Source organism: Ambystoma mexicanum, chromosome 6q (assembly GCF_040938575.1).
Source record: "Ambystoma mexicanum isolate Mex_15411 chromosome 6q, UKY_AmexF1_1, whole genome shotgun sequence".
Classification (NCBI taxonomy): Eukaryota; Metazoa; Chordata; class Amphibia; order Caudata; family Ambystomatidae; genus Ambystoma; species Ambystoma mexicanum.
The window spans coordinates 611738727-611764739 of record NC_090937.1 but is presented as its reverse complement, the minus strand read 5'-3'; the positions used below and the strand labels follow the sequence as shown (position 1 = coordinate 611764739).

General features: G+C 47.3%; 1 protein-coding gene across 1 annotated transcript in view; it reads right to left on the bottom strand.

Moving 5' to 3' along the window:
* Window positions 1–22945, bottom strand: part of MFSD8 (major facilitator superfamily domain containing 8) — a 1042879-nt gene extending 1019934 nt beyond the window's left edge. Inside the window, exon 1 of the mRNA XM_069631102.1 lies at window positions 22730–22945. Within this exon, the coding sequence (XP_069487203.1) occupies window positions 22730–22785 (56 nt within the window). The 5' untranslated portion in view covers window positions 22786–22945. The remainder of the gene's footprint in view (window positions 1–22729) is intronic.
* Between the last annotated feature and the right edge of the window lie 3068 nt (window positions 22946–26013).

Here is a 26013-nt window from a genome sequence, read left to right as displayed (position 1 = left end):
CGACTGCTCTTCCCAACCCCCCACGATCTCGTGGTCTGCCTGCTGCGGAATTCGCTCAGCCTTAGTCTGTTGTGCTTTTTATATTAACACACGTGACTTAGCCTACATGTGCTATGTGCGTCACCTCCTTGGTCTGGAGAGAAAGTCTAGAGTCTGAACCTCCTCTTGTGCTTCGGTCTGCATTGCATACATGATTTGCCTATGTGAAAACTCAATCGACAGGTACCGTCTTCCCCTCTTAGATATTTACCTTATAGTGAATGTGCTCCCTGTAGGGACAAGAGCAAAGCATGTCATTCGCTCGTTGACTCCTTTAAAGCCTCATTCTAGTGAATGCCTTTCTTCAGAGGGAAACCGCTACATTTGTCTTCAGCCACTCTAACCGTGTATTTCTATTTTGGTATTGTGTTTCCTGCCTTTGGTTTCTTATCAGCGCAGAAGCATCTCTTAATGTCTACAATCTCATCTTAAAATAGGAAGCTGTCACTGGTTGGCTGTCTTCTGTTTGAAAGGGAAAAAAACTGTTCACCTTTAGCTGACCCTAATGGCAAGTGCCTGTGAGCTTACAGCAAGAGTCTGATCCTGTCTTTTGAAAGCCACGCTCGCCTCGTGTGTGAATGCGTGTTTTTTGCCCAAAGAACATCCATAGCTTATTACTATGATGGTGTCAAGACCACATGTATTTTCAAGGCATTAAATCGTTGAAGACAAGAGGCTGCTATTCTGTGGTTAGGAAGAGGCATCTATCATGTCGCGCTAATCGCTTTTTCTAAAGCCACGAACCACGGACATTTGCTAAAGCCACAGACCAAGCTATGCGCTTACATCGTCTTATATCGTCTACAGCAGATGTCTTAACTTTGTCTTTTGACACTAGCTTTGCCGCATGTGCAACCTTGCACTTTGTATTCACTGCACGCACAGTGAGTGAAGTTGTCTAATCTGTGGCACACCTGCCTTAGCTCGTTTGTAACATTTGTAAATCATGACAGAATTACAAGGAAGACTCATACCCTTAGGATTGTGAATGTTTGAAAATACCTGCGGAAGGAGATATTCTTCCTAGAAGTGGATTGCAACACCAAGAGGAAGGAGATATCCTCTTGGGCTACAAGAAATGTTGGTCTTGTTGATCTATCGTATTGGTGAAGAGAAACCTGGGGAAGGGAGCCATTCCCGGGAACTGTGAATACTATCCATTGGGAATTTTTGTGTTGGAGTTGCACCTTATTTTTAACTTGAACATTTGTGCACTTCCAAGACCAAAGACATTACCTTTAACACCTTAAAGTTATTTTTAGAATCTAAGGGCTAGAATAGGATTTCGGACACAGGACATTTTTGCGATGGACATCTTGACACAGGACAGAACCTTAGGTCGACGTAGGGAAGTACCTCCTAGAGCAGTGATCGGGAGACGTTTTCCAACCTTCTTTTATTTTGAATAAAGGGTTGTGACCACACTCATGAGGTCTCTGTGTCTGTCTCTCATTCCTGGCTCCACACAGGACTCTCGATCCAGATCCAAGGTACAACATTCATTTCTGGGAGCTATTTAAGATCCTTTTTAGAGCCTAGAAGAGCCTGGCTGGCTTGAAACAAACAGCTAACAGGAGCTAATTTTTGCTCCCCAAGCCAACTGGTGCTATGCCAACATATCTATGTGATATTAAATCTTTGTGTTTGGCAATGTGTATAAATGGCACTGGGACACATCAGGAAGACTATTAAAGCATAATTGATCAAATATAATTGGCAAAGTTATAGTTTGCATATTGTATGGCAGTCAAGTTTGCGGAATTCTATATAACAGCTCCTGATTCTCTAGAAGTAACTCCTACTTGCTGATTGATAGTGAATATTCAGGAGCTCTTGTAAGTCAAATCTTTATGTCAATCCCCAAGCTTAGTGGCAGTGGGGAATGGGCAGAACACAACCTGTTGTCTCTCAAGGCCATTCACATCAGGGGCTTGCACAAAGTCAGGGATGATTGTTTGAGCAGAGTGTTCTCTTTCTCTTCCTGGGTACTGAACTCTGAAACATTGCATGTGATAAACAGGCAGTTTAGCAGTCTGGCAATGGACTTACTTGCCTCGCACTTCTACACCAAGGTGCTTTGGTTCTGTTCCAGATTCCAATACCAGGGGGTACATGCCATGATAGTTCAGTTTAGTTCATTATCTGTAAAGCACTGAAGTACACCCGTAGGCATTCGGGCACTAACAATAACAATAACACACACAGTACAAACAAATACAACAAAAAAAAGAGATACAAAAAAGGCCACATTATCCCGACTACACATCAAGTGGGCAAAATAGTAAGAACAATAATGATAGCAAACCTAAAAAGGGGAAATTCTGATCACAAGGTAGAAAACCCTTACTTCAAAAGCGGATAACAATGCATTCCTAATAATAAACTGCAAAACTAAAAATCTTATACCTCAATATTTAGACATATTACACAGACCCAAGAACTGAGGAAAATTACTGTGCCCACAGCCCACCACTAGGCAGTCTTTGTTATTAGGGGCACACCAATCCTCAATCCTTACACTTTGAAAAACCTCTAGGTCCTGTGATCTCACACACCCATACCCTACTCTCCGACTATGCCATGCCAAGGCCTTATTCTTTAAGGCCTTTCTAGGCTCATTCCTTGTGGGCTTGTCAAAATTCATAATAATAATGTTCCTTTTGTCCACGAGGACATTTTCAAGATTCTTATCTGAAAAGTAGGCATTTGAGATTTTTTAATTCTAATGTCATATGAGGGCACTGGCCCAGCAACCCTAGGCATAACACCTACAGAGCCACCTGAGCTTTGCTGAACCTGAACATTTCTCCCAACTGTGTGTTACCACCAGAAGATCAAGTATTTCTACCAACAGTTTCTATTGGCATGGATAAGCACATTGTCTTCCACGATAAACATGGCGGATTAGTCTGCAATTTGTTACAATCCTTACTAACCATAATAACATTACTCCCATCCTCCTGAACAATTTGATAACACTTGCCATCTTTTGCATTCGAAATATTAGCCACATCCTTTTCAACAGAAGCAAACCATAGGCAAACTCAGAAAAAGACTATCACAATGATTAGATATAATAAGCTCTTTATAAGACTGCCAGAGTACTGGATTTCCTTTCCTTCACGGAAGTAACATCACAAGGGATTTGTAGCGATGCTTCAAATGCAGCTCTCTCGTAGTCATCAGTTAAATGGGGTTAAAGATTCACAGTGGATTGCAAGATATCATCCTTCGCGTTTGAGCTCCTACAAAGGACTCCCTAATCGACAGCTATTGGCCATCCTGTCCAACAGCTTCATTTCCAGACTTCGTGGTTCAATGTTTAACATTGCAAAAACCCATAATGGAGCCAGATTCAATGGGTATCATTTTCTTTAACACATTATGAACATTAGATGGCACCTCATAATCCTCCTCATTATCTGTGCCCTCTGCTCTTGAATCCCTCAACCCCTGCCTCCTTCTTGCACATCTCTCAAGAACCTATGATAGCCAACTCCCTGTAGACACAAAGGGAGCCGCTGGTGTACCAGATACAGAAAGACCGAGATTATGTGTCTCAGAATTATGAGCTGCTTGTAAACAACCCACCCTCACTCCCAATTCAGTAATTTTGGAATGAACAGCCAGTTCAGATGTCCCCTCTATCAAACGAACAACTGATATTTCATATGCCATTTTTACATGAATGGCTCTAGTAATAGGCTTGCTAATTCAGAGATTTTAATAACAAAAAAAAGCACATGCCTTATAAAACCGGTCTCCTGTCTATTCAGGCTGAATACCTCAAACAGGCATATGTGAAATGTCTCTGCAACATGGCAACACAGCGTTCCTTTAATACGGTCAGACACAGCAAAATGAAGATCGAAATAAAAACCTGCAAACCCCAGCCCTTGCAATCACGGCTGAGGAATCAACTCTGAGGCCTCCACACCCAGGGCGAGCAGTACGGGCAAGGAAGAAGTGGGAAAGATAAGGACAGCTGGAACCACAACAGCAACTGGAGTTGACAGCAAGCCGCACTGAGGGCGTGCATGCTCCCGATCAACAAGGTGCACGCATGTACAAACCTCAGCCGCTTTCCATGTCTGGTACTGCAGAGAGAATATCTGTCACACATTGTCCAACGGGGCTCCCTCCCCTCTCACTTCTCCACAGGGTGTTAGTTAGTGAAGAGCAGGGATTCGTATTCCAGCAAGATTCAAGTGGTCGCAAAGATGCAGGTTTAGGCTGCTTCTCGGTCTAGCAACAGCTCCAATGTTCTCATTACCAAGATCGCCAGACTGTTGTGCCTGGACCCCAGGGCACAGGGGCCCAGGCTTAGCATGGCTGAGGGTCACCAGCCTACAATCTTGGTTGCAAGGATCACCCTGCTGGGCCATGGGCACAGGGTCATTCATATCATGGCACAAGACAGCCGGAGTTGCCCAGCATGGACTCTGGGACACAACTGCAGAGTTGCCTGGCAGGGACTCTGCTAATCTTTGGTGGACAGGGACAGTGCTGCCCAGCAGGGGCACCGTCATGGTAGAGGGCAATACAGGTCAGGCCCTCTGCCAGAAAACGCAGCACCAGCACAGCACTGGAAATGATGAGACATCAGGTTGGAGTCTGGTGGTGCCAATTTATGAGCAGGAATCCGCTCATCCCTTTTTATTCACGTAGTCACATGGTCATTGACATGTGACATGAGCACGAGCCCTGGCATGGCCTCACAATATCTTCCATTATCATAACAAAACAAAATCAAAACCAACATCAATGGCCTTCACGATAAATCAACAGTCACGAACAGTACTGCTTGACCATGCAGGAATTATTGGTTGGAACAAATGCTCACACTTAGATTCAGGCAGTTACAAATATAAACCATATACTGAACATTTGTACATATTGAGGTGACGGGTTAGTTGACTGCTCATGGCACGTTGGTAGTTCCAACACATTTCAACAGGACCCTTTATTAACCTTGGTGAGTGGAACTTAAACCACTGAATGACACCATTGTCAGCTCCTGGCCCCATATAAAGCATGCCGAAAGCAGGAGCACAGCTTTACATAAACTTTTCAAATGGGACCACTTTCAGCATACACATGACATGTATGTATATAAATATAAATAGTGAAAGAACTTTGTTAAACGGACGTTATGGTTACAAGTAAAACCAAAAAAAACATTGAAATTCGCCAGTTATGGTAAGCTAAGGGACCATAACTCACACCAACACTGTGCACTGCTAAAACTAACATCCAGGACATCAAAGATGACATGACAAATGTCATTGAAGGGCGCAGGGACTATACATTCAAGTAATCACTAGGGCCACTGGAAGCCTGGGACAGCCTGAATAGATCACCAGGGGTCTGCTCCTTCCCGCCACCCATTACCCCGTTCATTTGCAATGACAGTTTTACCCCGGGTAAATCAGATAAGGGATTTGAGAGGTGGCTGGAAAGAGGAATTAGCAAGGTGGGAGATTTCTTTGCTGGGGGAGAAGTTAGAATGTTTGAGGATTGCAAAATCATTATGGGGCTAACTGAGGGAGACCGATTCCGATATCTGCAAACCAGGCACTGGGTGTTTCACCCCTCTGTCAAGAAATGGGCAACTAGAGAACTAACCTCACTTAAGGCACTCTTCCAGAAACTGGCAGAAGCTAAAGGGCTGATATCCAGACTTTACAACTCCAAACAGGCTGTCCTATTGCGCTGGCTGGGAGAGAGACCTGGGCAGGGGGATAACCCCAGACTCATGGGACAGGGTATATGCAGGGACCTATTCCTCATTAGGTCTGCGGTTGGCAGAAACACAAGCCAATATTTTGTCCAGATGGTACAGAACCCTCTCCCATCTGCACCAAGTGTGCCCGGCTGTTTCGGAGTTGTGTTGGAGAGGGTGCAGTGCGGAAGGTACCCTATTGCACATCCTATGGGTTGCCCAGCTATACAAGATTACAGGCTGGAAGTTAGATCGAAAATGATAAGACATAATTGGCATAGAGGTTCCAGGTGACCCCCTGCTATGCATCCTTATCCTTAATGACGCGCTAAAACATGTATGCACGGCAGCAAACTCAAGCTGGTGTCATACCTGCTGCTGGTGGCAAAGCTCTCAATTCTGCATTTATGGAAGCGACCTGAGTCGCCCTCCATTCTTACACGGCTGGACAACGTTTGGAGCGCTCTTGCCATGGAAAAACTGGCAGCCATTATGAGGAACTCTCTTCCAACTTTTATGGCTATCTGGTCCCCTTTTTTAACTACTTTCAGAGAGACGTCAATACCCTGACCTGCCCAAGAAGGCTGAGGGCCCTTAACCTGGTCGAATTACGGTAGACTTGGTACATTGATCAATTATGACTCACTTGTCCCATCAAATATGTTGTGGTTAAGCATTGGGATACCTTGGAGCCCTCCCGGGGAGAGGGTGGGGGGGGGCTTCTTTAAGAACACCTTAAAACTCAATATAATTCTAACTTTAAGACAGTTATGCAATTACATTCTGAAATATTTTGGTTAGATAATGCAGAATTACAGTAAGGGCGTGGGTGTTTAGCTCCTGCAGGCTGTTGGCCGGATGCCGCTCTCTGCAGTATTACGGAAGAGTGAGATCCAAGTAGCAGTGGAATCAGGCCTCAAGTTGAGCTGGACACTGTGCTGACCCCCTTTGGTTTCTCCCGGCCTGTGAATTGTGGACTGCCGGTGCAGGTGTGAGGCTCAGGCTAAGGTCAGTCTGGGAGTATGAGCAGAACAAGAAGTTCAAAAGTTTGAAAGCTTGAAAAGCTCCACCTCTGTAAAAAGACCTGAAGTTCGTCTTTTCTCTCTGCGTTAAGCGAAGGCTAGTGTTAGGAAAGATTTCCATTATATGTGTAATTTTCCCTCCAGTTGTACACCCCCAACCTTTTTGCTGCTGTTTAATACTATAGTATGACTTTGCCAGAGAAGCACAGCCTCAGCTGCACTCCTCTGGGCTTTCGCTAACTTTTTATGGGGAAACTGCAATGCCCTTAAGACAGTCAGTACTAGGAGACTTTGTTTCCCTTAGTCCTTTCCTATGTTACAACTTTTCTCCAATATGTAACAAGTGCACAATGTACCTTACAGTACAGTACACTTGGGTCCCTTAGTCATTTCCAAAAACACTAGATACTCTCGTAGAACTTTTTAGGAGATGTGCAGATGTGTCATAGACGGGGCTGGCAGCAGATTATCGTTTCATATCATTTTAACCCTTTCTTGCCAGTTAAACCACGATTACCGCGTTTGCCACAAATAAGTGGCTTGGCTCCAAAATGGCCTTAAGCACAAGGTTCTTTGTCCTGTCCTTTGGCCATCTTGCTCCTTTGCCTTCCCCAGGTTGAGCCGACCCAGGTCAGTCCTTATTTGGTCATGCAGTTTCCCACGAAACGCCAAGCTTTTGCGGGCTTCTGCATGCCTTGTGTGTGCGCCTCCAGGATGTGGGCTGGGGTGTCTGTCCCCAATACACATCCTGGGTGCCAGAGATTCTGGAGTGCTGTGAATGCCTGGGACCACCGTGGTCCGTGATTGGTCCACGTATGGAGTGTGTGTTTGTGAGCAGATCTCCCATTGGGTCCTGTCTGTTTTGGCGCGAAGGGAACTTTGGATAAGAGGAGGCCAAAAACATGCACACCATGTCAATCTCTGGAGTTCTCACTGAACGAAGGATAGGATCCAAGTATCCTGAAACTAAGAAGCCAAGTTGAGGAACCGCTGGTGAACCGCTAGAAGGTTTGGCACCGTGAGCCCGCTGTCGTCCCGTGGGACCCCTCTGCATCTGGTCATCGTAGAAGGTCTGCGAAGACGCTTCGACCCATTAGAATAGTGGGACCAGGGGGCGCTGTTGAGCGCCGAACAAGATGGCCGCCTGAGCGTTACTCTCCACGGCAGGCAGATCCTACGATCCTCTATTTGGCACCTTCCTGCTTGGCACTCAGCCCTGGAGGGCACAACTTTGCTTTTAAGGTGACCTGGCATCATCCGCCTTGATCCCGATCGAAATCGGAGCTGGGAGCCCCGGGATCCGGACGTCTCTCCCCCCTCCCCCATCGGCGCTGCGGCTTCGCGCCAATATCTGGCCTGACGGAGGGAGACTTGCCGGGCCTCTCTGCTCTCCGGAGCCTGCTGGTCATTTGGGGGAGGACCTGTTGGACGCTCCGGGGTCCCGGCCCCCCTCGCATGCATCTGCTGGGGCCCATCCCGTGAGGGCGGGCCCGTTGGAGTCGCGGCCCCGCACTTGCTCCTCGACCGCCCCCCCCCCCCCGCTGCTGTGGGGGTGCCGTGGCTGCGGCGCGACTCGGCGCTACCATCGGAGGACACCTTCAGTGCTGCCGTGGCCTGGCCCCCCCTGCACTCGGCCGTGCTCGCTACGGGGGCCGTCTGCCGGGCCCCCCCCCGCAGGGGGACTCCGGAGGCTGTGTGGGGCTGCGGCGTGCCCTCGGACACCGGGCACCGTGCTCCCCGGCCGGCTTTGTCAGTGTAAACCCGGCGTAACAAGGTACGTGGTGGGGGGGTGCTGCTCACCTCCCCCCCTGCTTGGCTCTGTGATTTGGTGCGCAGGATTGATACTTGGCACGCTCGAACCTCCCCTGGTGTGCCCCTCTACCCTCATCCGCTCGCCTCACTGGGGGTGCCCTGGACCTCGCTGGCCTCCCGGATCTCCATTCCCGGGGGACCCCTGTCTCCTGAGCGGGTCGCGGGGATCTCGGGGCTGCTGTTCCACACAGGACCTGCCATCTACCTGGGGCCTGCCTAAGCCTACATCGCTGTCCTTGGGGTTGCGGCCTGCCTGCCATCAATCGGGACCCTTGCTCTCACGGTGGCCGTAGGGCATCATTGCCCCCCATCCCCGGGGTCACGCACACTCGAGGTCCTCGGACGGTGCCCTCCGCGTCTCCCGGGGCTAGCTGGGTCCTCACTGTGTGCCGGCAACCGCAAAACCCCATATATACGGATCCTCAGCCACTGTGCCCTCGGCACGACTTCCTGCCTTACACCCAACCTTGCATACAGTCTCACGGGGTGCATCACTCTTCTTCTAGAGCTGCTGGGATCCCCCTCACCCCACTCGATCCCCAACATCGTCAAGATGACCAAGGGGGGTGCAAAGAAACAGAGCTCCATCAATATGTTCGCGAAGACACCAGTGAGATCACCAGAGGAGTCCGCCGGGACGGCCCCTGTCGCGTCGTCGTCCGTCGCAGCCCCGGAGCCCCAAAACATGATGGACTTTATCCGCGAGGGCTTCACCGCACTCCACTCAAAATTAGATGATATGAACGGCACTATATTCTCTATGAAGGCCCACATTGAGAGGACGGATAGCCGAGTGTCGGAGGTCGAGACACGGGTGGGCTCCGCGGAAGATGCACTGGGTGCCTTGCGCTCTGAGGTCGTCGCTCTCTCCAGCCGAGTCCTTGATGTGGAAAAGAAGAATGAGGACTTGGAATCCCGATCGAGGCGTAACAACCTCCGCATTATCGGTGTTCCCGAGAATGAAGTTCATGAACCAATGGAGGACTTTGTTGAGCATACATTACTGTCGCTCCTTGACTCACCCAAGCTTTCCCCGCACTTTGCTATAGAGCGGGCACACCGAGCCCTGACGTCCAAACCCAAACCCGGGGCTCCATCCTGACCCATCATAACCCGTGTGCTTAACTTTCGTGATCGTGATGCTCTCCTCAGGGCCGCGAGGCTCAAGGGTGAGCTACTACTGGGCGGCGCTAAGATTCATCTTTACCCGGACTTTTCAATGGCCGTCCAACGTGAATGCAAGACTTTCCAAGCGGTGAAACGTAGACTACGAGACCATTCAATCAAATATGCCATGCTCTATACCGCCAAACTTCGCGTAGAACATGCCAACCAGGTGTTCTTCTTCACGATTCCCGAGGAGGCCTCCAAGTTTATGGACGAACATTTACCGGGCTGATCCCCCCGTCTCTGATGATTGTTCTACAGTTAACCTTCTGTCCCGTGGGGGAGACGCCAGGCCCGGTCGCCTTCCCGTATTGGGGCTACACTGATCTTCCATTCTTTAATCTGCTTGGCTTGTTTCATTTTACAAATATGTGCCACACCAATATGTGCAAAAACTCCGTCCAAGTTACATGCAAATTCCTACTGTAGGCACCTTTGGCTTTATTTGGATCTGCCGTTGCCCGGAGTGACGCGGCCAGTTCGGCCTACAGGCCCCCAGTAGCTGATGCCTTTGGTTTGGTTGTGGTTGGGGGGTTTTGGGATTGTCATCCCTCTGTTTGGGGGGGGATGTGGGTGGGGATTGGGTCTTGTTTGGGGTTATGTTATGGAAAACTTGGCGCTGGCAGCGAAGGCGGACTGCGTGGCAATACTCAGGAACTGGTGCCACAGGGCTAATAGACTGGCCAGTTGGTTATTGACATTTTTTCTGTTATCAATACCACTGCATCTATGAGTGAGAGTGATCTGACCTTCATGAGCTGGAACGTGCGGGGGTTGGGCAATCACAAAAAGATGAGGCAGCTCCAGTTGCAGGCTGAGCGTCATGGGTCCAAGATCCTTTTTCTAGAAGAGACGCATGCCCGCACGGAACAGTGTATGCGATTTGCCAAGACTTGGGGTCCCCATAGATTTTTCACTGATTTCTCTACCCAAAGCCGCGGGGTCATGACCCTCATCCATAAGAGTCTCAAGTTCACTCTTATTTCTTCACGAATAGACCCTCAAGGCAGACATGTACTACTTCATGCCTCGATCCAAAACAAGGAGGTAGTCCTGCTGAACATTTATGGCCCTAACATAGATGACCCGGATTTCTATGTACAGGTCACTTCCCTCCTAGATGGCTTTCCCCTTGTCCCTATCCTCTGGGGGGATGATTTCAACACTATTTTTGATGTAGCCCTCGATAGATCTGGATCCAGGCCCCGTCAACTCTCCAGGGCAGCCTATACTGCACTATCATCCCTACCCCGTCTCGCCATGGTTGATGCATGGAGGTTCTTCTACCCGGACTCCCGTATCTACTCTTTCTACTCCTCAGTCCATGATTCTTATTCCCGTATCGATAGATGGGTGATCTCCAACGAATTGGTTAAGAATGTCATCCAGTTAATGATCCTCCCCAGAACCCTGTCTGACCACTCTCCTGTAACCGTCACCATAGGTTAGGGGCCGGATCCCGGCCGTACTCGATGCTGGAGGTTGAAGCCCCTCTCCCTTCTGGACCCGGAGTTTTGCTCCGAGCTCGGGTTGTCTATCGAGGAGTTCTTCGGGACAAACACGGGCTCGGTACCATCACAGGCCACTCTCTGAGAGTCCTTTAAGGCTTATATTCGAGGGATAGCGCTGTCAAAGGAGAACGGTGTCCTTAAATCGATCCGGAGAGACCTTGCCGAGAGTGAATCTAAATTATCAACCCTGGAGGCTAAATGCTCACTTCACTCCACCCCGGGTACCCTGGCGGATATCGGGGCGGAGCGGGACACGTTCCGATCCCTTGCGGAGCGCGAACAGAAATTTTTGGATAACCCTGGCATGGCAAGGAGATACGGGGAGGGCGAGCGCCCAGGCCGATTTCTGGCGAGACTGATCCGTCATGAGACGGGGTCCCCGCATATTCTTGGGATTGAGAGACCTGACGGCTCCATGGCTGTCACCTCACAGGACATCAATACGGAATTTTCCACATTCTATGAAGCCCTTTACTCCAATTCAGATGAGGTATCGGTGGCGGAGATCGATTCTTTTCTCGAATCTCTTCCTTTGTCGACTCTCTCTCCGGAGGCCGCGGGTTCCCTCGAATCCCCACTCACGCTTGAGGAGCTCTCGGATGCTATGGACTCCTTATCCTCGGGGAGAGCCCCCGGCTCGGACGGTATTCCTGTCGAATTTTATAAGCGCTATAAATCACTATTGCTCCCTCACCTATTGGCTCTCTGGGAGGAATCGGTTGAGGCCGGTGTATTTCCCCCCTCACTCCACAAAGCCACAATTACAGTATTACTTAAATCTGGTAAATCCCCCTCGCTATGCGGTTTATACCGCCCGCTCTCACTTATAAATTGTGATGTCAAAATATATGCCAAGGCACTGGCGCTCCGGTTGGCTCCCTTTTTGCCATCTATTATCCACCCAGATCAGGGGGGCTTCATCCCAGGTCGCTCTACTTCTCTGAACCTAAGGCGTCTCTTTAATGTAATTAATAGAATAAACCCCGAGACACAGGCGGTTGCTGCCACGCTAGACATGCAAAAAGCCTTTGATTTGATTTCAGGGAGATATTTGTGGCGTGTCCTCGAGAGCTGTAAATGTGGCCCCTCCTTTCTCTCCTGGGTTAGATTGCTTTACTCTGATCCTGTGGCCAGGGTCCGTACCGGCGACCGTTGCTCCCCTTTCTTTGAGATCGCCAGGGGGATGAGACAGGGATGCCCCTTCTCTCCCCTGATCTTTGCTATAGCAATAGAGCCCTTCGCCGATATGCTCCGCCAATTCCATGCACACAGAGGTCTCTGCACTGCCGGCCAGGGGGACATAGTGTCCCTATATGCTGATGACGCACTGTTGTTTATACGCTCCCCCTCTACCAACTTACCCCCCATACTGGAGGATGTCATTCACTTTGGTCGAATCTCGGGCCTTAAGGTGAATTGCTCGAAATCCACACTCTTCCCACTTACGGAGTGCACTCTCCCCCCTCCCGACACCCAGGGGTTCGCGTGGGCTCAGTCTACAATTACCTACCTGGGGATAGAGGTAACGCGCCATCAAGCGCTGACTTTCAAGGAGAACTACCAGAAGTACCTTACACATCTGTCGTCAAATGTTCTAGTCTGGGACAAACTCCCAATATCCCTCGCGGGCAGAATAGGTTTACTGAAAATGGTGGTGTTGCCCCAGCTACTGTACAGATTCACCAATATTCCCTTATGGCCAGGGGGGGGGCTTCTTCCGCGAACTGACCCGCACAGTCAATTCCTTCCTCTGGCACTTGGGTGCGGTCCGCCTTAAACTTGATACCCTGTCTACCCCTATGACTTACGGGGGCTTTGGTGCCCCTGATTTCCTCAAATACTGGCTGGTATCCCAAATCCAATATACATCCTACTGGTTTAACACAACGGACCCCCCCCCCACATGTCAGGTTCGAGAAACTGGTGGTCTGCGACCGCGACATTCGCTCCCTGGTGCTACAACCCGCCCCCCTGGCACTGGACTCACAGAGTCCGATCGCCTGCACATCTCTTGCATTGGCGAAAACATGGCGGCTGACCGGTACTGCTTACCCCTTCCATGGCAACCTCCCTCTCTGGAATTTTCTCCCAGGGGTCCCGCGAGTGCCACCAGCCATGGTTCGCCGCTGGGCTGAAGCGGGATATGAGTTGCTGCGGGATGTGTTTGAGCAAGGTATATTTGTTGAGTGGCCTGACCTCCCACTGTCCTTGAGGAGTGGCCAGTGTGTATGGCTCCAATATTCGTCCCTTCGCAGGACCCTTAAACGTAATTACCAGATGTTTCCAGCATTACCACCGGATGACCATGCCATCGAGGAACTCACCTCCCCCTCACCCACTAGAGGTAAAATATCTAGATTATACACTATGCTGCAGTCCAGATCTATTCCAGAATTCACTAAGCTGAAGCGGGCGTGGGAGGCGGATCTTGGTGTTGAAATGTCTGTTGAGCGCTGGGCACACTTGTGTGAACGCATACACCGGGTGTCTTTGAACGCCCGTTTCAAACTGATTCAGTTTAAAGTACTACATAGGTTCCACTACACTCCGATCAGATTGCACAGCATGTCCAGCGATCACCCCTCTAGTTGTCCCAAGTGCGGTCAGGATGCTGCCGATTACATTCACATGATTTGGTCCTGTCCCCGCCTCTCACAGTTCTGGGAGGCAGTTTGCTTAACGGTATCTGATATGCTCGACCACCCCATCAATCCCTCCCTGGTGGCATGCCTCTTCCATGATTTCCCAGGCCTCCACCGGAATTCCAAAAAACTAGCGGGACTTTGCATGCTTCTCGCTGTAAGATCCATCCTTCTATGTTGGCTTCGCCCCTCACCTCCCACCCATGCCCAATGGCTAAGAGCGGTCACGTGGGCCTCGGACTCTGAGGAAGCCTGGTCTCACCTACAGCCCACTCATTCCAGACGTAGGAATATCTGACTCAGATTCCGATCCTATATGTCTGATCTGAATACGACACCTGATGCATCTCCCCCAGCTGCCTCCCCCCACCAGCTCGGGTCCTCACCCCTATCATAGCTCTCTGACATCCTGGCCAGGTTATAAAGATGCCCAATGGTTATGTTTATATGTGATGCAACCTCTGTATGCCTATCTTGTGTACTCCTGTATTCATATTGGATTTGCCTGGCGCTGTTTGCCTGTGTTTTGCTGCCACGCTGAATAATTAAAAAAAAGTTTTAAAAAATTTAAAAAAAGAATAGTGGGACCAACTATTCTCGACACCTTCAACAAAACCTGCAAGTAAGCCTTCTCAGAAGGGTCCCTGGGCCAACCAGTGGGCTGACTAGTTTACGCAGGACCTTCGCTCTGTCTCTGCTGCCGTTTCGAGGAGGCCATCGGAACTTGGTATACTGCTAGCTCTGTGTCCACGGCACCCTCACACCGAATTTCGTACACTTGGCATTCCCAGGTCTGAAGTGAGACGAGTGCGCCAGGACCGGAGCATATGTGGTTACCGTGTCGCCCAGCACAGTGACAATCTTGGCAGATGCGCTGCATCGGTGACCCTCTTGCCCCTGAAGCCTTCTACAGTGAAACTGACCTGATCCATCCACCAGAAGCAGAGAAATCGCCTCTGTCCCATTTGGGAATCATCGCTGTATCTTTGTCGCTGAAAGCCGCAGAGCCGTCATATTGCTGCATTTGAACCTGCAACCGAAGTGGACTCGACTGGCAAAGTTTTGTCCGGAGTGTGCCGGTGAGTAATTGCAACCCTAACCGGTGGCCCCTAGCACCTCCATCCATTTTTACACAAGAGTGGCCCCTGGTGGCCCCTCTCCTTTCCACTGCTAGTGCGAACTAGCGAACTACTGCCGAACCTTGGAATCACCTCTGCCTTCAAGTGGAGGCCCTCCTCGAATAGTGGGAATCTATTCTTCATCACCCACCCCCCTGAGCTGCTAGAGACCCCTGAAGAGACCCCGTTTTGTCCATTGGAACAACCACATGCGGTTGGCATTGCATGTACTATTGAGCATAAGGCTCCTCTCTTCTTAGGGTTTGGACTACCTCTAGGTGTGTATTTGATGTTGAAGGGGACTTAAGACTATCTGCACTGCCCGTTTCCTTCCCTTCTAGGTTGTGGACATATTTCGTGCCTTTAACCCTTTAGGCCCCATTGGTCTTGTATATATGTATTTTGATAGTATTGTGTTGGTCTAAGTAGTATTGCTGTGATTCTCTTGCTGTGTGTTGAGTTACAAAGGCCTTGTAATAAATGTGTTTATATATTTTTGATAAATACACCTGTCAGAGTAATTTGTAAGTGTCCTTGCTATGTGTGCTCATTGAGGTCCTTCAATCACCCTCACCCCTCCTGAGACATAGTCTTGACCGCAGACCATAGCTACCTTGATTGGTCGGGCTTGTCCAGAGGTTACCCTGTTCCAAGAAACTAGGCTGGCCTTCTGAACCTCTGCCCACCAGGTCAGAGTTCAGAAATCCATCTTAACAGCTAGCAGTTCCCGCCAAGAGCCCTTCCACTTAATGACAGAGTGTACCATCCACTGCTTATCGTTTACCGCCACCACCCACTTACTTGCCCAGTTATCCATCTCAGTTATACCACTGCACTACCAGTCACCATGTCGAGTGCAACTCCAAAAAGGAAAATCGTAATAGTTAAAAGGAAAAGCCAAACAGAAGCCCAGCCACCCATATAACTAGAAAGTGCCCAGAAAATCCCTTTAAAGCTACGGGGGACGTCAATATTCTGATAAAGGAAATCCATCACTTTTAATATACTATCCACTCTCTCAATGCCACAGACACACGAAAAGAAACAGCCAAAGCTATTGACGCTAAGGAGGCCGGCAATGTCTCACATACTGAGAACAACAAGCATATAAATGTCTCGGGAACCATGAGAAATGGTACAGGCATTCATATTGGCCCCAGATGCCAGGGCACAGACTTTTGGAATTGTATAGTGGGCACTTCTGATTATGTGGGCTCTGGGATTGGAATTGACACAGAGAATAATACAATTGGTGCCACAGACCTTATGACGGCCAAACTCCCCACAGATCCCCCAAACCCCATCAAGTGCCTACCTACTGCCATATAGTCAATCCAGTGAGCCTGCCAATTACGCCAATCAAAACCAATGGGGGGATGACGAAGTGGCGGCCCTGGCCGCAACGGAATTGGGCCCGACTCCCCTGTACATGCTGCCCTATGACAAAGCAAGTCAAACACAGGGGAGGTGGTCTTCTTTGGATAATGCCCCCCCTGTGTTGAGGTGAGACACAATGGGCTTGCATGTTTCTGTACTGACAGGCTGCACAATGCTCCCTGCTCTTAGATCCACCAATAGATCTAGTCTCACTATGGAAGAAGGGGGCGGGGAGCCTGATGACTGTGGTGTGCCCAAGGGGCATGTCAGGAGTACTAAGAGCAATTCACTGGCTCCAAGCAGTACATTGTTCATTTCAGCACCTTTTCCGGGTGCACCCACATCCCACCTCCCTTATAACAAGTGGCAGCGGCTGCCAGTGCGACAGGGTTCTCGCAGGACTGGCGGATGTAAAGGAATCTGTCATTTCTGCGAGCCCCAGATGTTCGAGAGCCGAAAATACTGACTTATTTTTTATTTTATTTTTTTCAACCCCCTTTACACCACATACATATGGGGGGGGGGGAGACCCCCCGCCCCCACGATACTTGTATTATATTACATACCCCCTTCCCACATATACCATACCCTGCTCCAAGATATATATGTGTGGTGTAAATGGGGGTCAGAAAAAGAAGTCCGAATTTTTCAGCAGTTTGAGTTCTGGAGGCGACATTTTGGTATATTTCCGATGTAAAGGAATTATTCGTATTTTTGATAGAACTCCAGGGCAGAGCGGAAACCAGAGTGGAATCACCCCTTAACAAGAAGGGGGACACGGAAGACCCGAAATTGTTGAAGACAGTAGCCAGCCTTAATTCTGGTGCTGCAGCTAAGCTGGTTTGTACCAATATGCTCAGATCAGGGCCCACCGGGGAAAATCCAGTGACCGTTGGGCCAAAAAGTAGCCTGCCGGCAAGAGGTCCTCTGGTCCCATTTACCGCAGATACTCTTACATCCCCCGTACACAGATACCCCCAGTATTCCCACCCGCACAGAAACCCTCCTGGTGAGTAGATGCTGAGGCAAGTGGAGACTGTGGGGTTGTTAAGTTAACCACTGGGAACAGGCGTACCAAACTTAACCTTTAGAATTACGGCCGAGCTGAGACCGCTCAAGCAATTCTGCACCCTGGGCAGTTCAACAAAGCTAGCAATAGGACTGGAGGTTGCACAGGGGGAAAGTTATTCTTGAATAAAGTTCCCAAATTGCCCCGAAACCACCATGAAACCAGAGAGGCCCTAATAACAAAGGTATCCATTGGCTTTGTGCAGTGCGTGGCTGCACTTCTGTAATACGAGATGATATTGCAAGCTGCACTAGATTCAATAACCAGGGAGTAAATGACACTGAAATTCAATAGAAATTGTATTTAGAGAGTCAAGAGTGGCCAACAGTATACTGGGGATGGGCATGAGAGCTAAGAAATCACAAAACTGCACGACTGAAATTAAGGGAATTTGTCAAATTGTGTCGACAGTCCCCTGAAAACTAACCAACCAGGTCCTGTACTCTCTGCCCCAAACGCACTCCCTTTGGGAAAAAGGACAGCTGGTAAGACGATTTGGCCCAGGACACCATGGAAAAGACTTGTGCACGAGGAAGATTGACCCCAGGGCATGAACATTATCTAAGATCATGCAGGCTGCCCCATTAGACTATATATCGCGCAATACACCTCGCACCCACTAGGTGGCCAATTAGCGAACTGAAAATTAGGTTGCAGTCAACATACAGACACTGATTGTAAGAGACTCTAATTGGGTTGCAAGCCCATGGGCCAACATATGCCCCGAGGGGCATTAGCGGTTGGTCCATCAATTATTGTGGGGGAAGCGGGGTTAGGAGGTTTGATATGCATTTGTTTTATTATTGTTGCTGTATTTGTGGTGTTGTTCTTAAAGGCCTTACGGCTGAATAAAGTTATTGATGGATGATGATGAGGATAATTCCAGTATTGATACTGTAAAACACTGCATAATTTCCATGCTTCACAGTAATGTTAGGTTAGTGTATCTAAATCTCAGTGTCAAAATAGATTTCATTTTGTTGGGGAAGATGCATCACATTAACGAGTGAACACTTTTGAAAATCTACATGATCACACATGCCTTTGATGGCAAACCTAGTTCTGTAACTTGCTGGTTGCATTCATCTGTGCAACTGGTGCTCAACCAATGAGCTGATCCCATACTCCTTGACATTCCATCCTAATACCCTGTTGCTTTATACCAGCTACCCTGAAAGCAAGATGGCCGCAATTTAACAATATTCCCCTTAGTTTGCCCAGTTCTCTGACTGGTACTCCACCCACTCTGCTTAGTATCTTACTTTCTTTCCTCTTACATAATAAATACGGAAAGCTAACTTGATGTTTAAGCAGAGTAGCGATCAATAGTTTCAACCAGTCTGTACATCCACTGATCTACTGCACAACCATACACTGTAGTTAGACTCCCGAGCCCGTTTTGCTCTATAATTATGATTAGATTATATGCAAGCACCTTCGGGAGAGAAACTGTTTTCAGAGCCTTTTTATCATATCAATTGTTGTCCATTCATGCCGCTAACCTTTTACATTTTACAGATACTCATTCAGGGCTTGCAGAGTCTTTTTGTCCACTCAAATATTAGAGTCGATGTTATGATACCATTTGCAGGTAATGTTTGAAACTTTTTTTTAACATTTACTTTGCAGTAAATGTCAAATAAATGTTTCACTGTGAATGGCTGGCCTCTAGGTGGCAGCAGTGTGACACACATAAAGTGAGTTTGTGGTAACATGCACCATTTTACAGAAAGCGCATTTCAATTTGTTGTCATCCGCTGCCATGGGTCGAGTGCATGTCTCTTAGGTCGAGTAAGTAATGTAAGATACTAGGCCTGCGAGTCTAGCAGAAATTTCTATAATTTTCAAGGCCTGACTCCTCTCACTAATATCTTACTTCAGCGGTACACAAGACTGCTGTATTGTTGCTTATTTTATGTCTTCAGTACAAAAACTCCTGGTGACACTAAAAATATTAGTACAACATTGCTAATCAAATGGGTTTGTTTGCTAATCAAGAACATTTTAATTAGCAAACTGCTAATCAATTTTTGAAAACTAATTCATGCCTTGTTTTTATACTTTGCCATCACAGTTATAGAACTCCTCTCTCTGATGATTTTTCCAGGTTGATACATTTTTTTGAAAGGCAAATGCTCATTTGTCTTGTGCACTTTCCTCTAAGGGGAAAAGGCCAATTGAACTAAATGTGTATATTTCACTTCAAGATATGTTCACTTACTGTGCATATATCAAAGGGTGGCAGCTTTTGATTTTCGCTAAGGAGGCCGTGATTCCCACACTGAGTGGCGTGAGGGAGCCGATCCCATCTCCAGGTCGAAACAACACATTTTAAAGCACATTTTGCAGCAGGAATAGGAAAAAGGCCATATGATTTACAGGAAGGTCTAAACATGTAACAGCTCAACAACAGTCACCTAACCTGTTGAGTTGTCTTTGCAGAATTATGCTATAGGATCCCCTGCTATTCCTGCAAAACAGATTTGGCCTGCCCACCCCCTCCAATCAAAGTTTGTTAATGAGGCTCCCATCCCATTATGAACTGCGCAGCACTTGCTAATTATGCAATATGCATGATAACACATCACCAAGCCTGAACCCAGCAGGAGAGGAGACAGAAACCCTGCCACAACCAGTGATTATAAGGAGCAATGGGTGCAGCTATGCCCTCTACCGACCCATGTACTCGGTGCCAATGCATATAGGCTATTGAACCCCTCCCCCCCCTTTTTTTAGGGCTTGAACCCTGTCAATTTTACATTTGAAGACCTGAAAACTTGCTTACTTCCCTGCCTCAATACCTCCCAGGTAAATAGGCTCTGATGCATCATATGGCAATCCTGCAGTAGACACAATCTGCCCCCGGCTGCCACAGGGCCAATTCCTGCCCTGACATGACATCCTTTTGACAGCCAAAATAATCCTTATTTGTAGCTTCTGAAATAAAAGCATATTGCTAGTTTGGACAATATGGGCAAATATATTCACACTAAAAATAAAAACAATTGGTAATGGCCTGCAAAAACAGCAGTTAACTTCAGTTAGCAAAACACAATCACCATATTTTTGCAATGTTTTCCACAGCCAGATGGTGTTTTCAAACAAAAGTATTTCCACCAATTACATCTGGGAAGAGATGTGTTAAAGTTCCTGAATTGTAGACTGGTCTCAAATCCTGGCTTCTCAAATTAACCAAAGTGTATGCTCCCAGCCAATGCTCTCACTATGACTTATCTGCCAAAATGAAATGTCTATTTAAGGTATTCAGCTCGCAGGGTCTGCTACTTAAAAAAAGCCTCACTTCTGATATTTCCACATAGGTAAATATTAAAAGTGACAACGAATGACCTCGAAATAAACACGGCCAAAACCAAGATTCTAGAAATTGGCTCTAAAGGTAACAGAAAAGACCGAGATTTTTCATGGTCCATAAACGGCGAAAAAATAGAAAGAGTAACTTCCACAAAATATCTAGGAATACGCTTCAATAACTCCATCAGTGAAGGACCATGGATTGAAGATCTAAAAAACCGCATGAAAAGGCTGGCGCTGCAAGGAGCAAAACTAGAGAGAGAATATGGTAAATTCTCGTTGGCTCCCGTTATATTGTTCTATGCACAAAAAGTGGTACCAACAATAACCTTCGGAGCGGAAGCTGGGTGGAACATCTCAGAAACAACATGGCACCTGCTGGAAAGCATATTTTGGCGTAGAGTGTTGAATCTACCCAAAAGTGTCCACGCTGCTGCAGTAAGGCACGAATTATCACTGAATTCGTTACACTCGAAAGTTATATGGAAATCGCTCACAACATGGAGGAAAATGAATCTGAACCCCCCAATTCCAGCATATGAGATCTTCAAAATGGAAACTGGAACTCAAACAAATCTGACAACTAAATGGAACTCCAAATTAATGGAAATCCTAACCGCAGCTGATATTAAAGAAACAGAACTGTTGAATACACCTCAAATCGCAAAAAAAAAGTTTGAACGATGGTCCTGGATAATTAACAAAGAAACGCGAGATTCACTCAAATCAATGGCAAGTCTAGGGCCAATCGAAAATAAACTAAACATGCCAGCTCGATTCCTGACACGATGCCCTTCAAAGTACCATCGTATGCAGTTTCTAAGATTGAAACTTAACATATTAAAAACAAAAGAAACACTAAAGAGACAAAAAAACACAAAAATAAAGGACAGTTCCTGCAGATTCTGTAAAGACGGGATTGAAACCACCAAACACCTTATAACAGAGTGCACAGGAACAATCTCTCAGCGCAAAATACACCTGGAAAAGTTCACTCCGTTGAGGAATGATATCGACAGATGGTGGAAAAATCTGTTATCGGGCGAAAATATACAGCTAGTCTGTGCAGTAATAAATTACATGGACATGCTGTTGCCAAATCAGGAATTCTGGGACATAGACAAGAGAGTTGCCAAACCATAACCATAACCAAAGGCAAGCAGCAATAACAAGGAATAAGGATGAAGCGTGGAAGAATGTAACAAAAGCCTTATCATAAAACATGTATTAGGCTGTAGTTTTACAAAAAAAAAAAAAAAAAAAAAAAAAAGTGATAATTCATATACTGCACTTCAGTTTATTTCTCTCCCGCCTTACTCGTGGCAATTTGTTTTTAATGTTACTTCCCATGATGCCTTTTGCCGTCCATGTCCCCGCAATTCCTAGAACCGAACCTGGGGGTAGCATATATCAATGGGGAGACTGGGAGGCGGGGTGGCAGAAACAGGCTGTGACCCTGCAAACTGCTGCAAAAATGCTACGGAAAAATATCTCTTTCTGGTCGGAGACGCATATGTGTTCATAGATTGCCCAGTCCAGTTGATTCTCCAGTTATTACTGGAAGGTTTTATATTGGGTTTGGAAGGGAACCTTGAAGAATGGGCTCTGAGGGAACGGGGCTGGTGAATACAATTCTTAGCGTTTACCCGCTCCAGCATGAGTGCCAGTCACAGGTTTACCTTTAGTCCTGATGCTGTTGGTGCAAAAACAAAGACTAAATGAACTGAAGACGACCCTCATCTCATATGTGACAGTTTGCAGAAAATGCAAGTTTTATACTATTTACTGTACACGAACAGCAGGTTTAAATTATTTAGTCAACGCTTTGTTGTTATAAATATAACTGGGGTACAAAACACACCAAGCCTACAACTGAACATGTCACACCTCCAAGGCGGTCTAGCTGGGGGCGAGCGCCTGCCCCTCAATTGCTATTACCTTTCATTGGCTGAGCCCAGTAAGGGAGCGCGCTCGTCGTCACCATCAGCCATCATCCTCGGTCCCTTCTACAACCAGCTCTTGACACTCTCCTGCGTATCAAACCGCGGCACCACCTCCTAATCTAATGCACTTTGCGCTTTCACGAGGCACGGCTAGCGAGGCGGGGGAAACATAGTCCTGTTTCCGCACTCTCTGTAACAAGGGTTATGCGCGCTCCCGAGTAGGGTTGCCAGAAAAGGAAATACATCGATAGCCCAAATGTAATTAGGGCTAGCCCAAAAGTAGCCCAACAGCGTACTTCTGTATGGGTCTACATTTTTAGTTCAAAATATGATCTGCATGCATGTAACAAAAGTTGTGTAGGATCGTATGTTAAAAACTGTACAAAAAGACTATTGAAACAACGTTTTCACAGGAGAGCATCACTGATTGCATGCTGTGTTTTGCAGAGACGCCCAGACACCGAGGTAAGTAAGGCATACCTATCAACCTTTTAATTCCCAAGTGTTGGTGAAGAAGGAGAACTTTGTTTTGGGCGGGTGAGAACTCACTCAAACAAGCATTGGCAAAGCCACAGTTTTGGCTTGTGAATAAGTATTAGGCTTTTTTCCAGGCACGGCTTGTAGATGCCCAGGTACTTGCACCATTTTGCACCTGCTACCAACAATGGGCAGTTAATACCACTACGACAGTGTGCCTTTCCCATGCCTACACAAACGCCCAAACTGTTGGCATTGCCAATGCTTGTTTACACTGCGATCATCAATAGCTTTAGAGGTTGAACACTACAAATACGTGGTCCTGAAATAAGTCTGAAGAATGTCCCACCCTCACATTGCATTGCTCATCCAGTGGGAGATGGGTGTGGTGTGTGGCCCATTTAACTGTGGGCCCGTTGCCCCTTTAAGAAAAAAGGTCATGACTGTGTCATGACGTTCCTTAATAAAAGGTTCTCTGCTGGCACGTGAGAGGCAGTGCAGCAGAGCCTCAGGAAGCAGCAACTCGTGTTTGTGTCCATTATTGCCTCTGTCTGCCATGTGTGCATGGCCTGGTCCTGCAGCCCTGGCCTGGTTGCCCTCAGAGCCGAGACTGCCACGTGCTGAGTACTCCGGTGACCCAGACTGTGCAGGGTGATCCCTGCAGCATGTACGCTGCGTGTCCGCAGCATTGGTTCCTGAGTCCGGTGATCCCGACGCATGGTGTGGCCCACCCCGGTGACCGGAGGCGGGCCACTACAATGGGCATGTGTATTATTGATAGAACACACATGCTTTCTGCACTTGGGGAGCAAACCACGAGAACATATGGATTTGTAAATGTGTTGCAAGTGAATCAAAAACAATATTTCACTTGTCCCTAGTTGTCCCCTTGTTAATACCAAATGCTAAATGGCTTTCAGAAGTAACCTTTTCTGTTGCACTCGAAATCACTAGCACGCAGCAATGGACATAAATATGCCTGAGGTGAACGCTAAAAGCCCTTCAGACTAAGTATACAATATTGACTTGGGACAGCACATGTTTTGCCTTGTTAAGTCTAATATTGTATGTCACAACACAAAGGCTCGTATTATGCTTTCTCATAACTTTACTGTTGGAGCAGCATCATAAAAACACAATAACAATACCACAGAAAACGTGTAAACTACAAATCCGAATAGTTTTGAGACTTTCTGTAGTTCTTTTGTTATTGGACTAAACTTGTAACTTAATAGCCAATCACTATATTAGTAGTCCATCCATATATATCCAGTCCACCATGTTGTCTCCTCCTCTTTCTTTGCTGCCAGGGCAGCCAGTTAAGTATCCAACGTTATTCTTACTTCATTGAATGAATGTCATAATGGTTTATGGTAATATTCTTGGTTGAAGCTTTATGCAAGCGCAACAAGGGATAATGCGCACAGCGCTCAGGAAGAGTGGCACAGCAAATCTGCAGGGTTTAATTTATGAAAAAAAATGTACAAGGGGAACGCAAACAGACAAACAGTTCCGGCAAATGCAGACAACATAGAGGGCACTGCAGTCACGGAAGTGCGAGGAGCACGACAGTACTCTTTAAGGTTCCAGTGCCGTTCCGCGAATAACAGGTTCCAAGCTGACAGATATCACTGGAAATAGGAAGAAAGGAAACCAAATCCATTCTTCCCGTCAAGAGAAAGAGAGCGAGGGTGGAGACACTCTGATAACCAACATCAGCCTAACACAGTTGAGAATGAGTGTGCAAGTGCAGAGAACACAAACGCAAATTCCTGCAGAAGGGGGGAGAGTAGCGAAATGTGTAGAGAAATGGAGACTGATTTCTACAGATGCTTGGGTGTTAGACACCATACATGGTTTCCAAATAGATTGGATACGTTTACCAAAACAAAGAAAATGGCCAAAGACATTAATGCTCAGCATAGCAGACAAAGAGTTACTAGATACAGAAATAAGAGAACTAGCACAGAAAGAAGCTATAAAGAAGGTAATAGACATAGAAGACAGCTTCATAAACAACATGTGTATAGTGAGAGGCCGTCACAAGACAAGGCCGATAAAACGTTAAAGAGAAGTAAATACGTTCATAGTCTACAGACATTTAAAAATGGAGGGCATACACCTACTGAAAGACATTTTACAACAGGGGGATTGGCTAGCGAAAATAGATCTCAAAGATGCTTATCTGACCATACCTATGGCAGCGGAACAACAGAGGTTTCTGAGGTTTCGCTGGCAGGGCAGGTTTGGGAGTTCACCTGCCTACCATTCGGTCTAGCATCGGCCCCTTGGTGCTTCACGAAGGTGAAGAAACCGGTAGTGACTTTGCTCAGAGAAAGAGGGATCAGACTAATCATTTACCTGGACAACATTTGCATAATGTGCCAGGACAAAACGCTGATCTGGTGCAGGGAACGTTAAACCTCCCTCTGAGCAAGGTGAACGATATAAAGAAAGAGATACGGAACAGACTAACATCAGAGATGATATCCCTGAGAGAGCTAGCGAGACTAGTGGGACTCTTAGCTTCATCAATTCAGGCGATATTCCCAGGCCCTCTACATTACAGGGCCCTTCAGAGACTGAAAATCCAACACCTCAGGAGGGAAGCATCCTACGAACGAAGGATACCCCTTTCTATAGAGGTGAAAGAGGAACTGCAATGGTGGTTGCAGCACATGGACGCCTGGAATGGAAGGGGAATATTTGGCTCATCCCCGGACCTAGTGATAGAATCCGATGCCAGCAGGTAGGGATGGGGAGCCAGATGCCGAAATCTCTCGACAGGGGGCAGATGGTCAG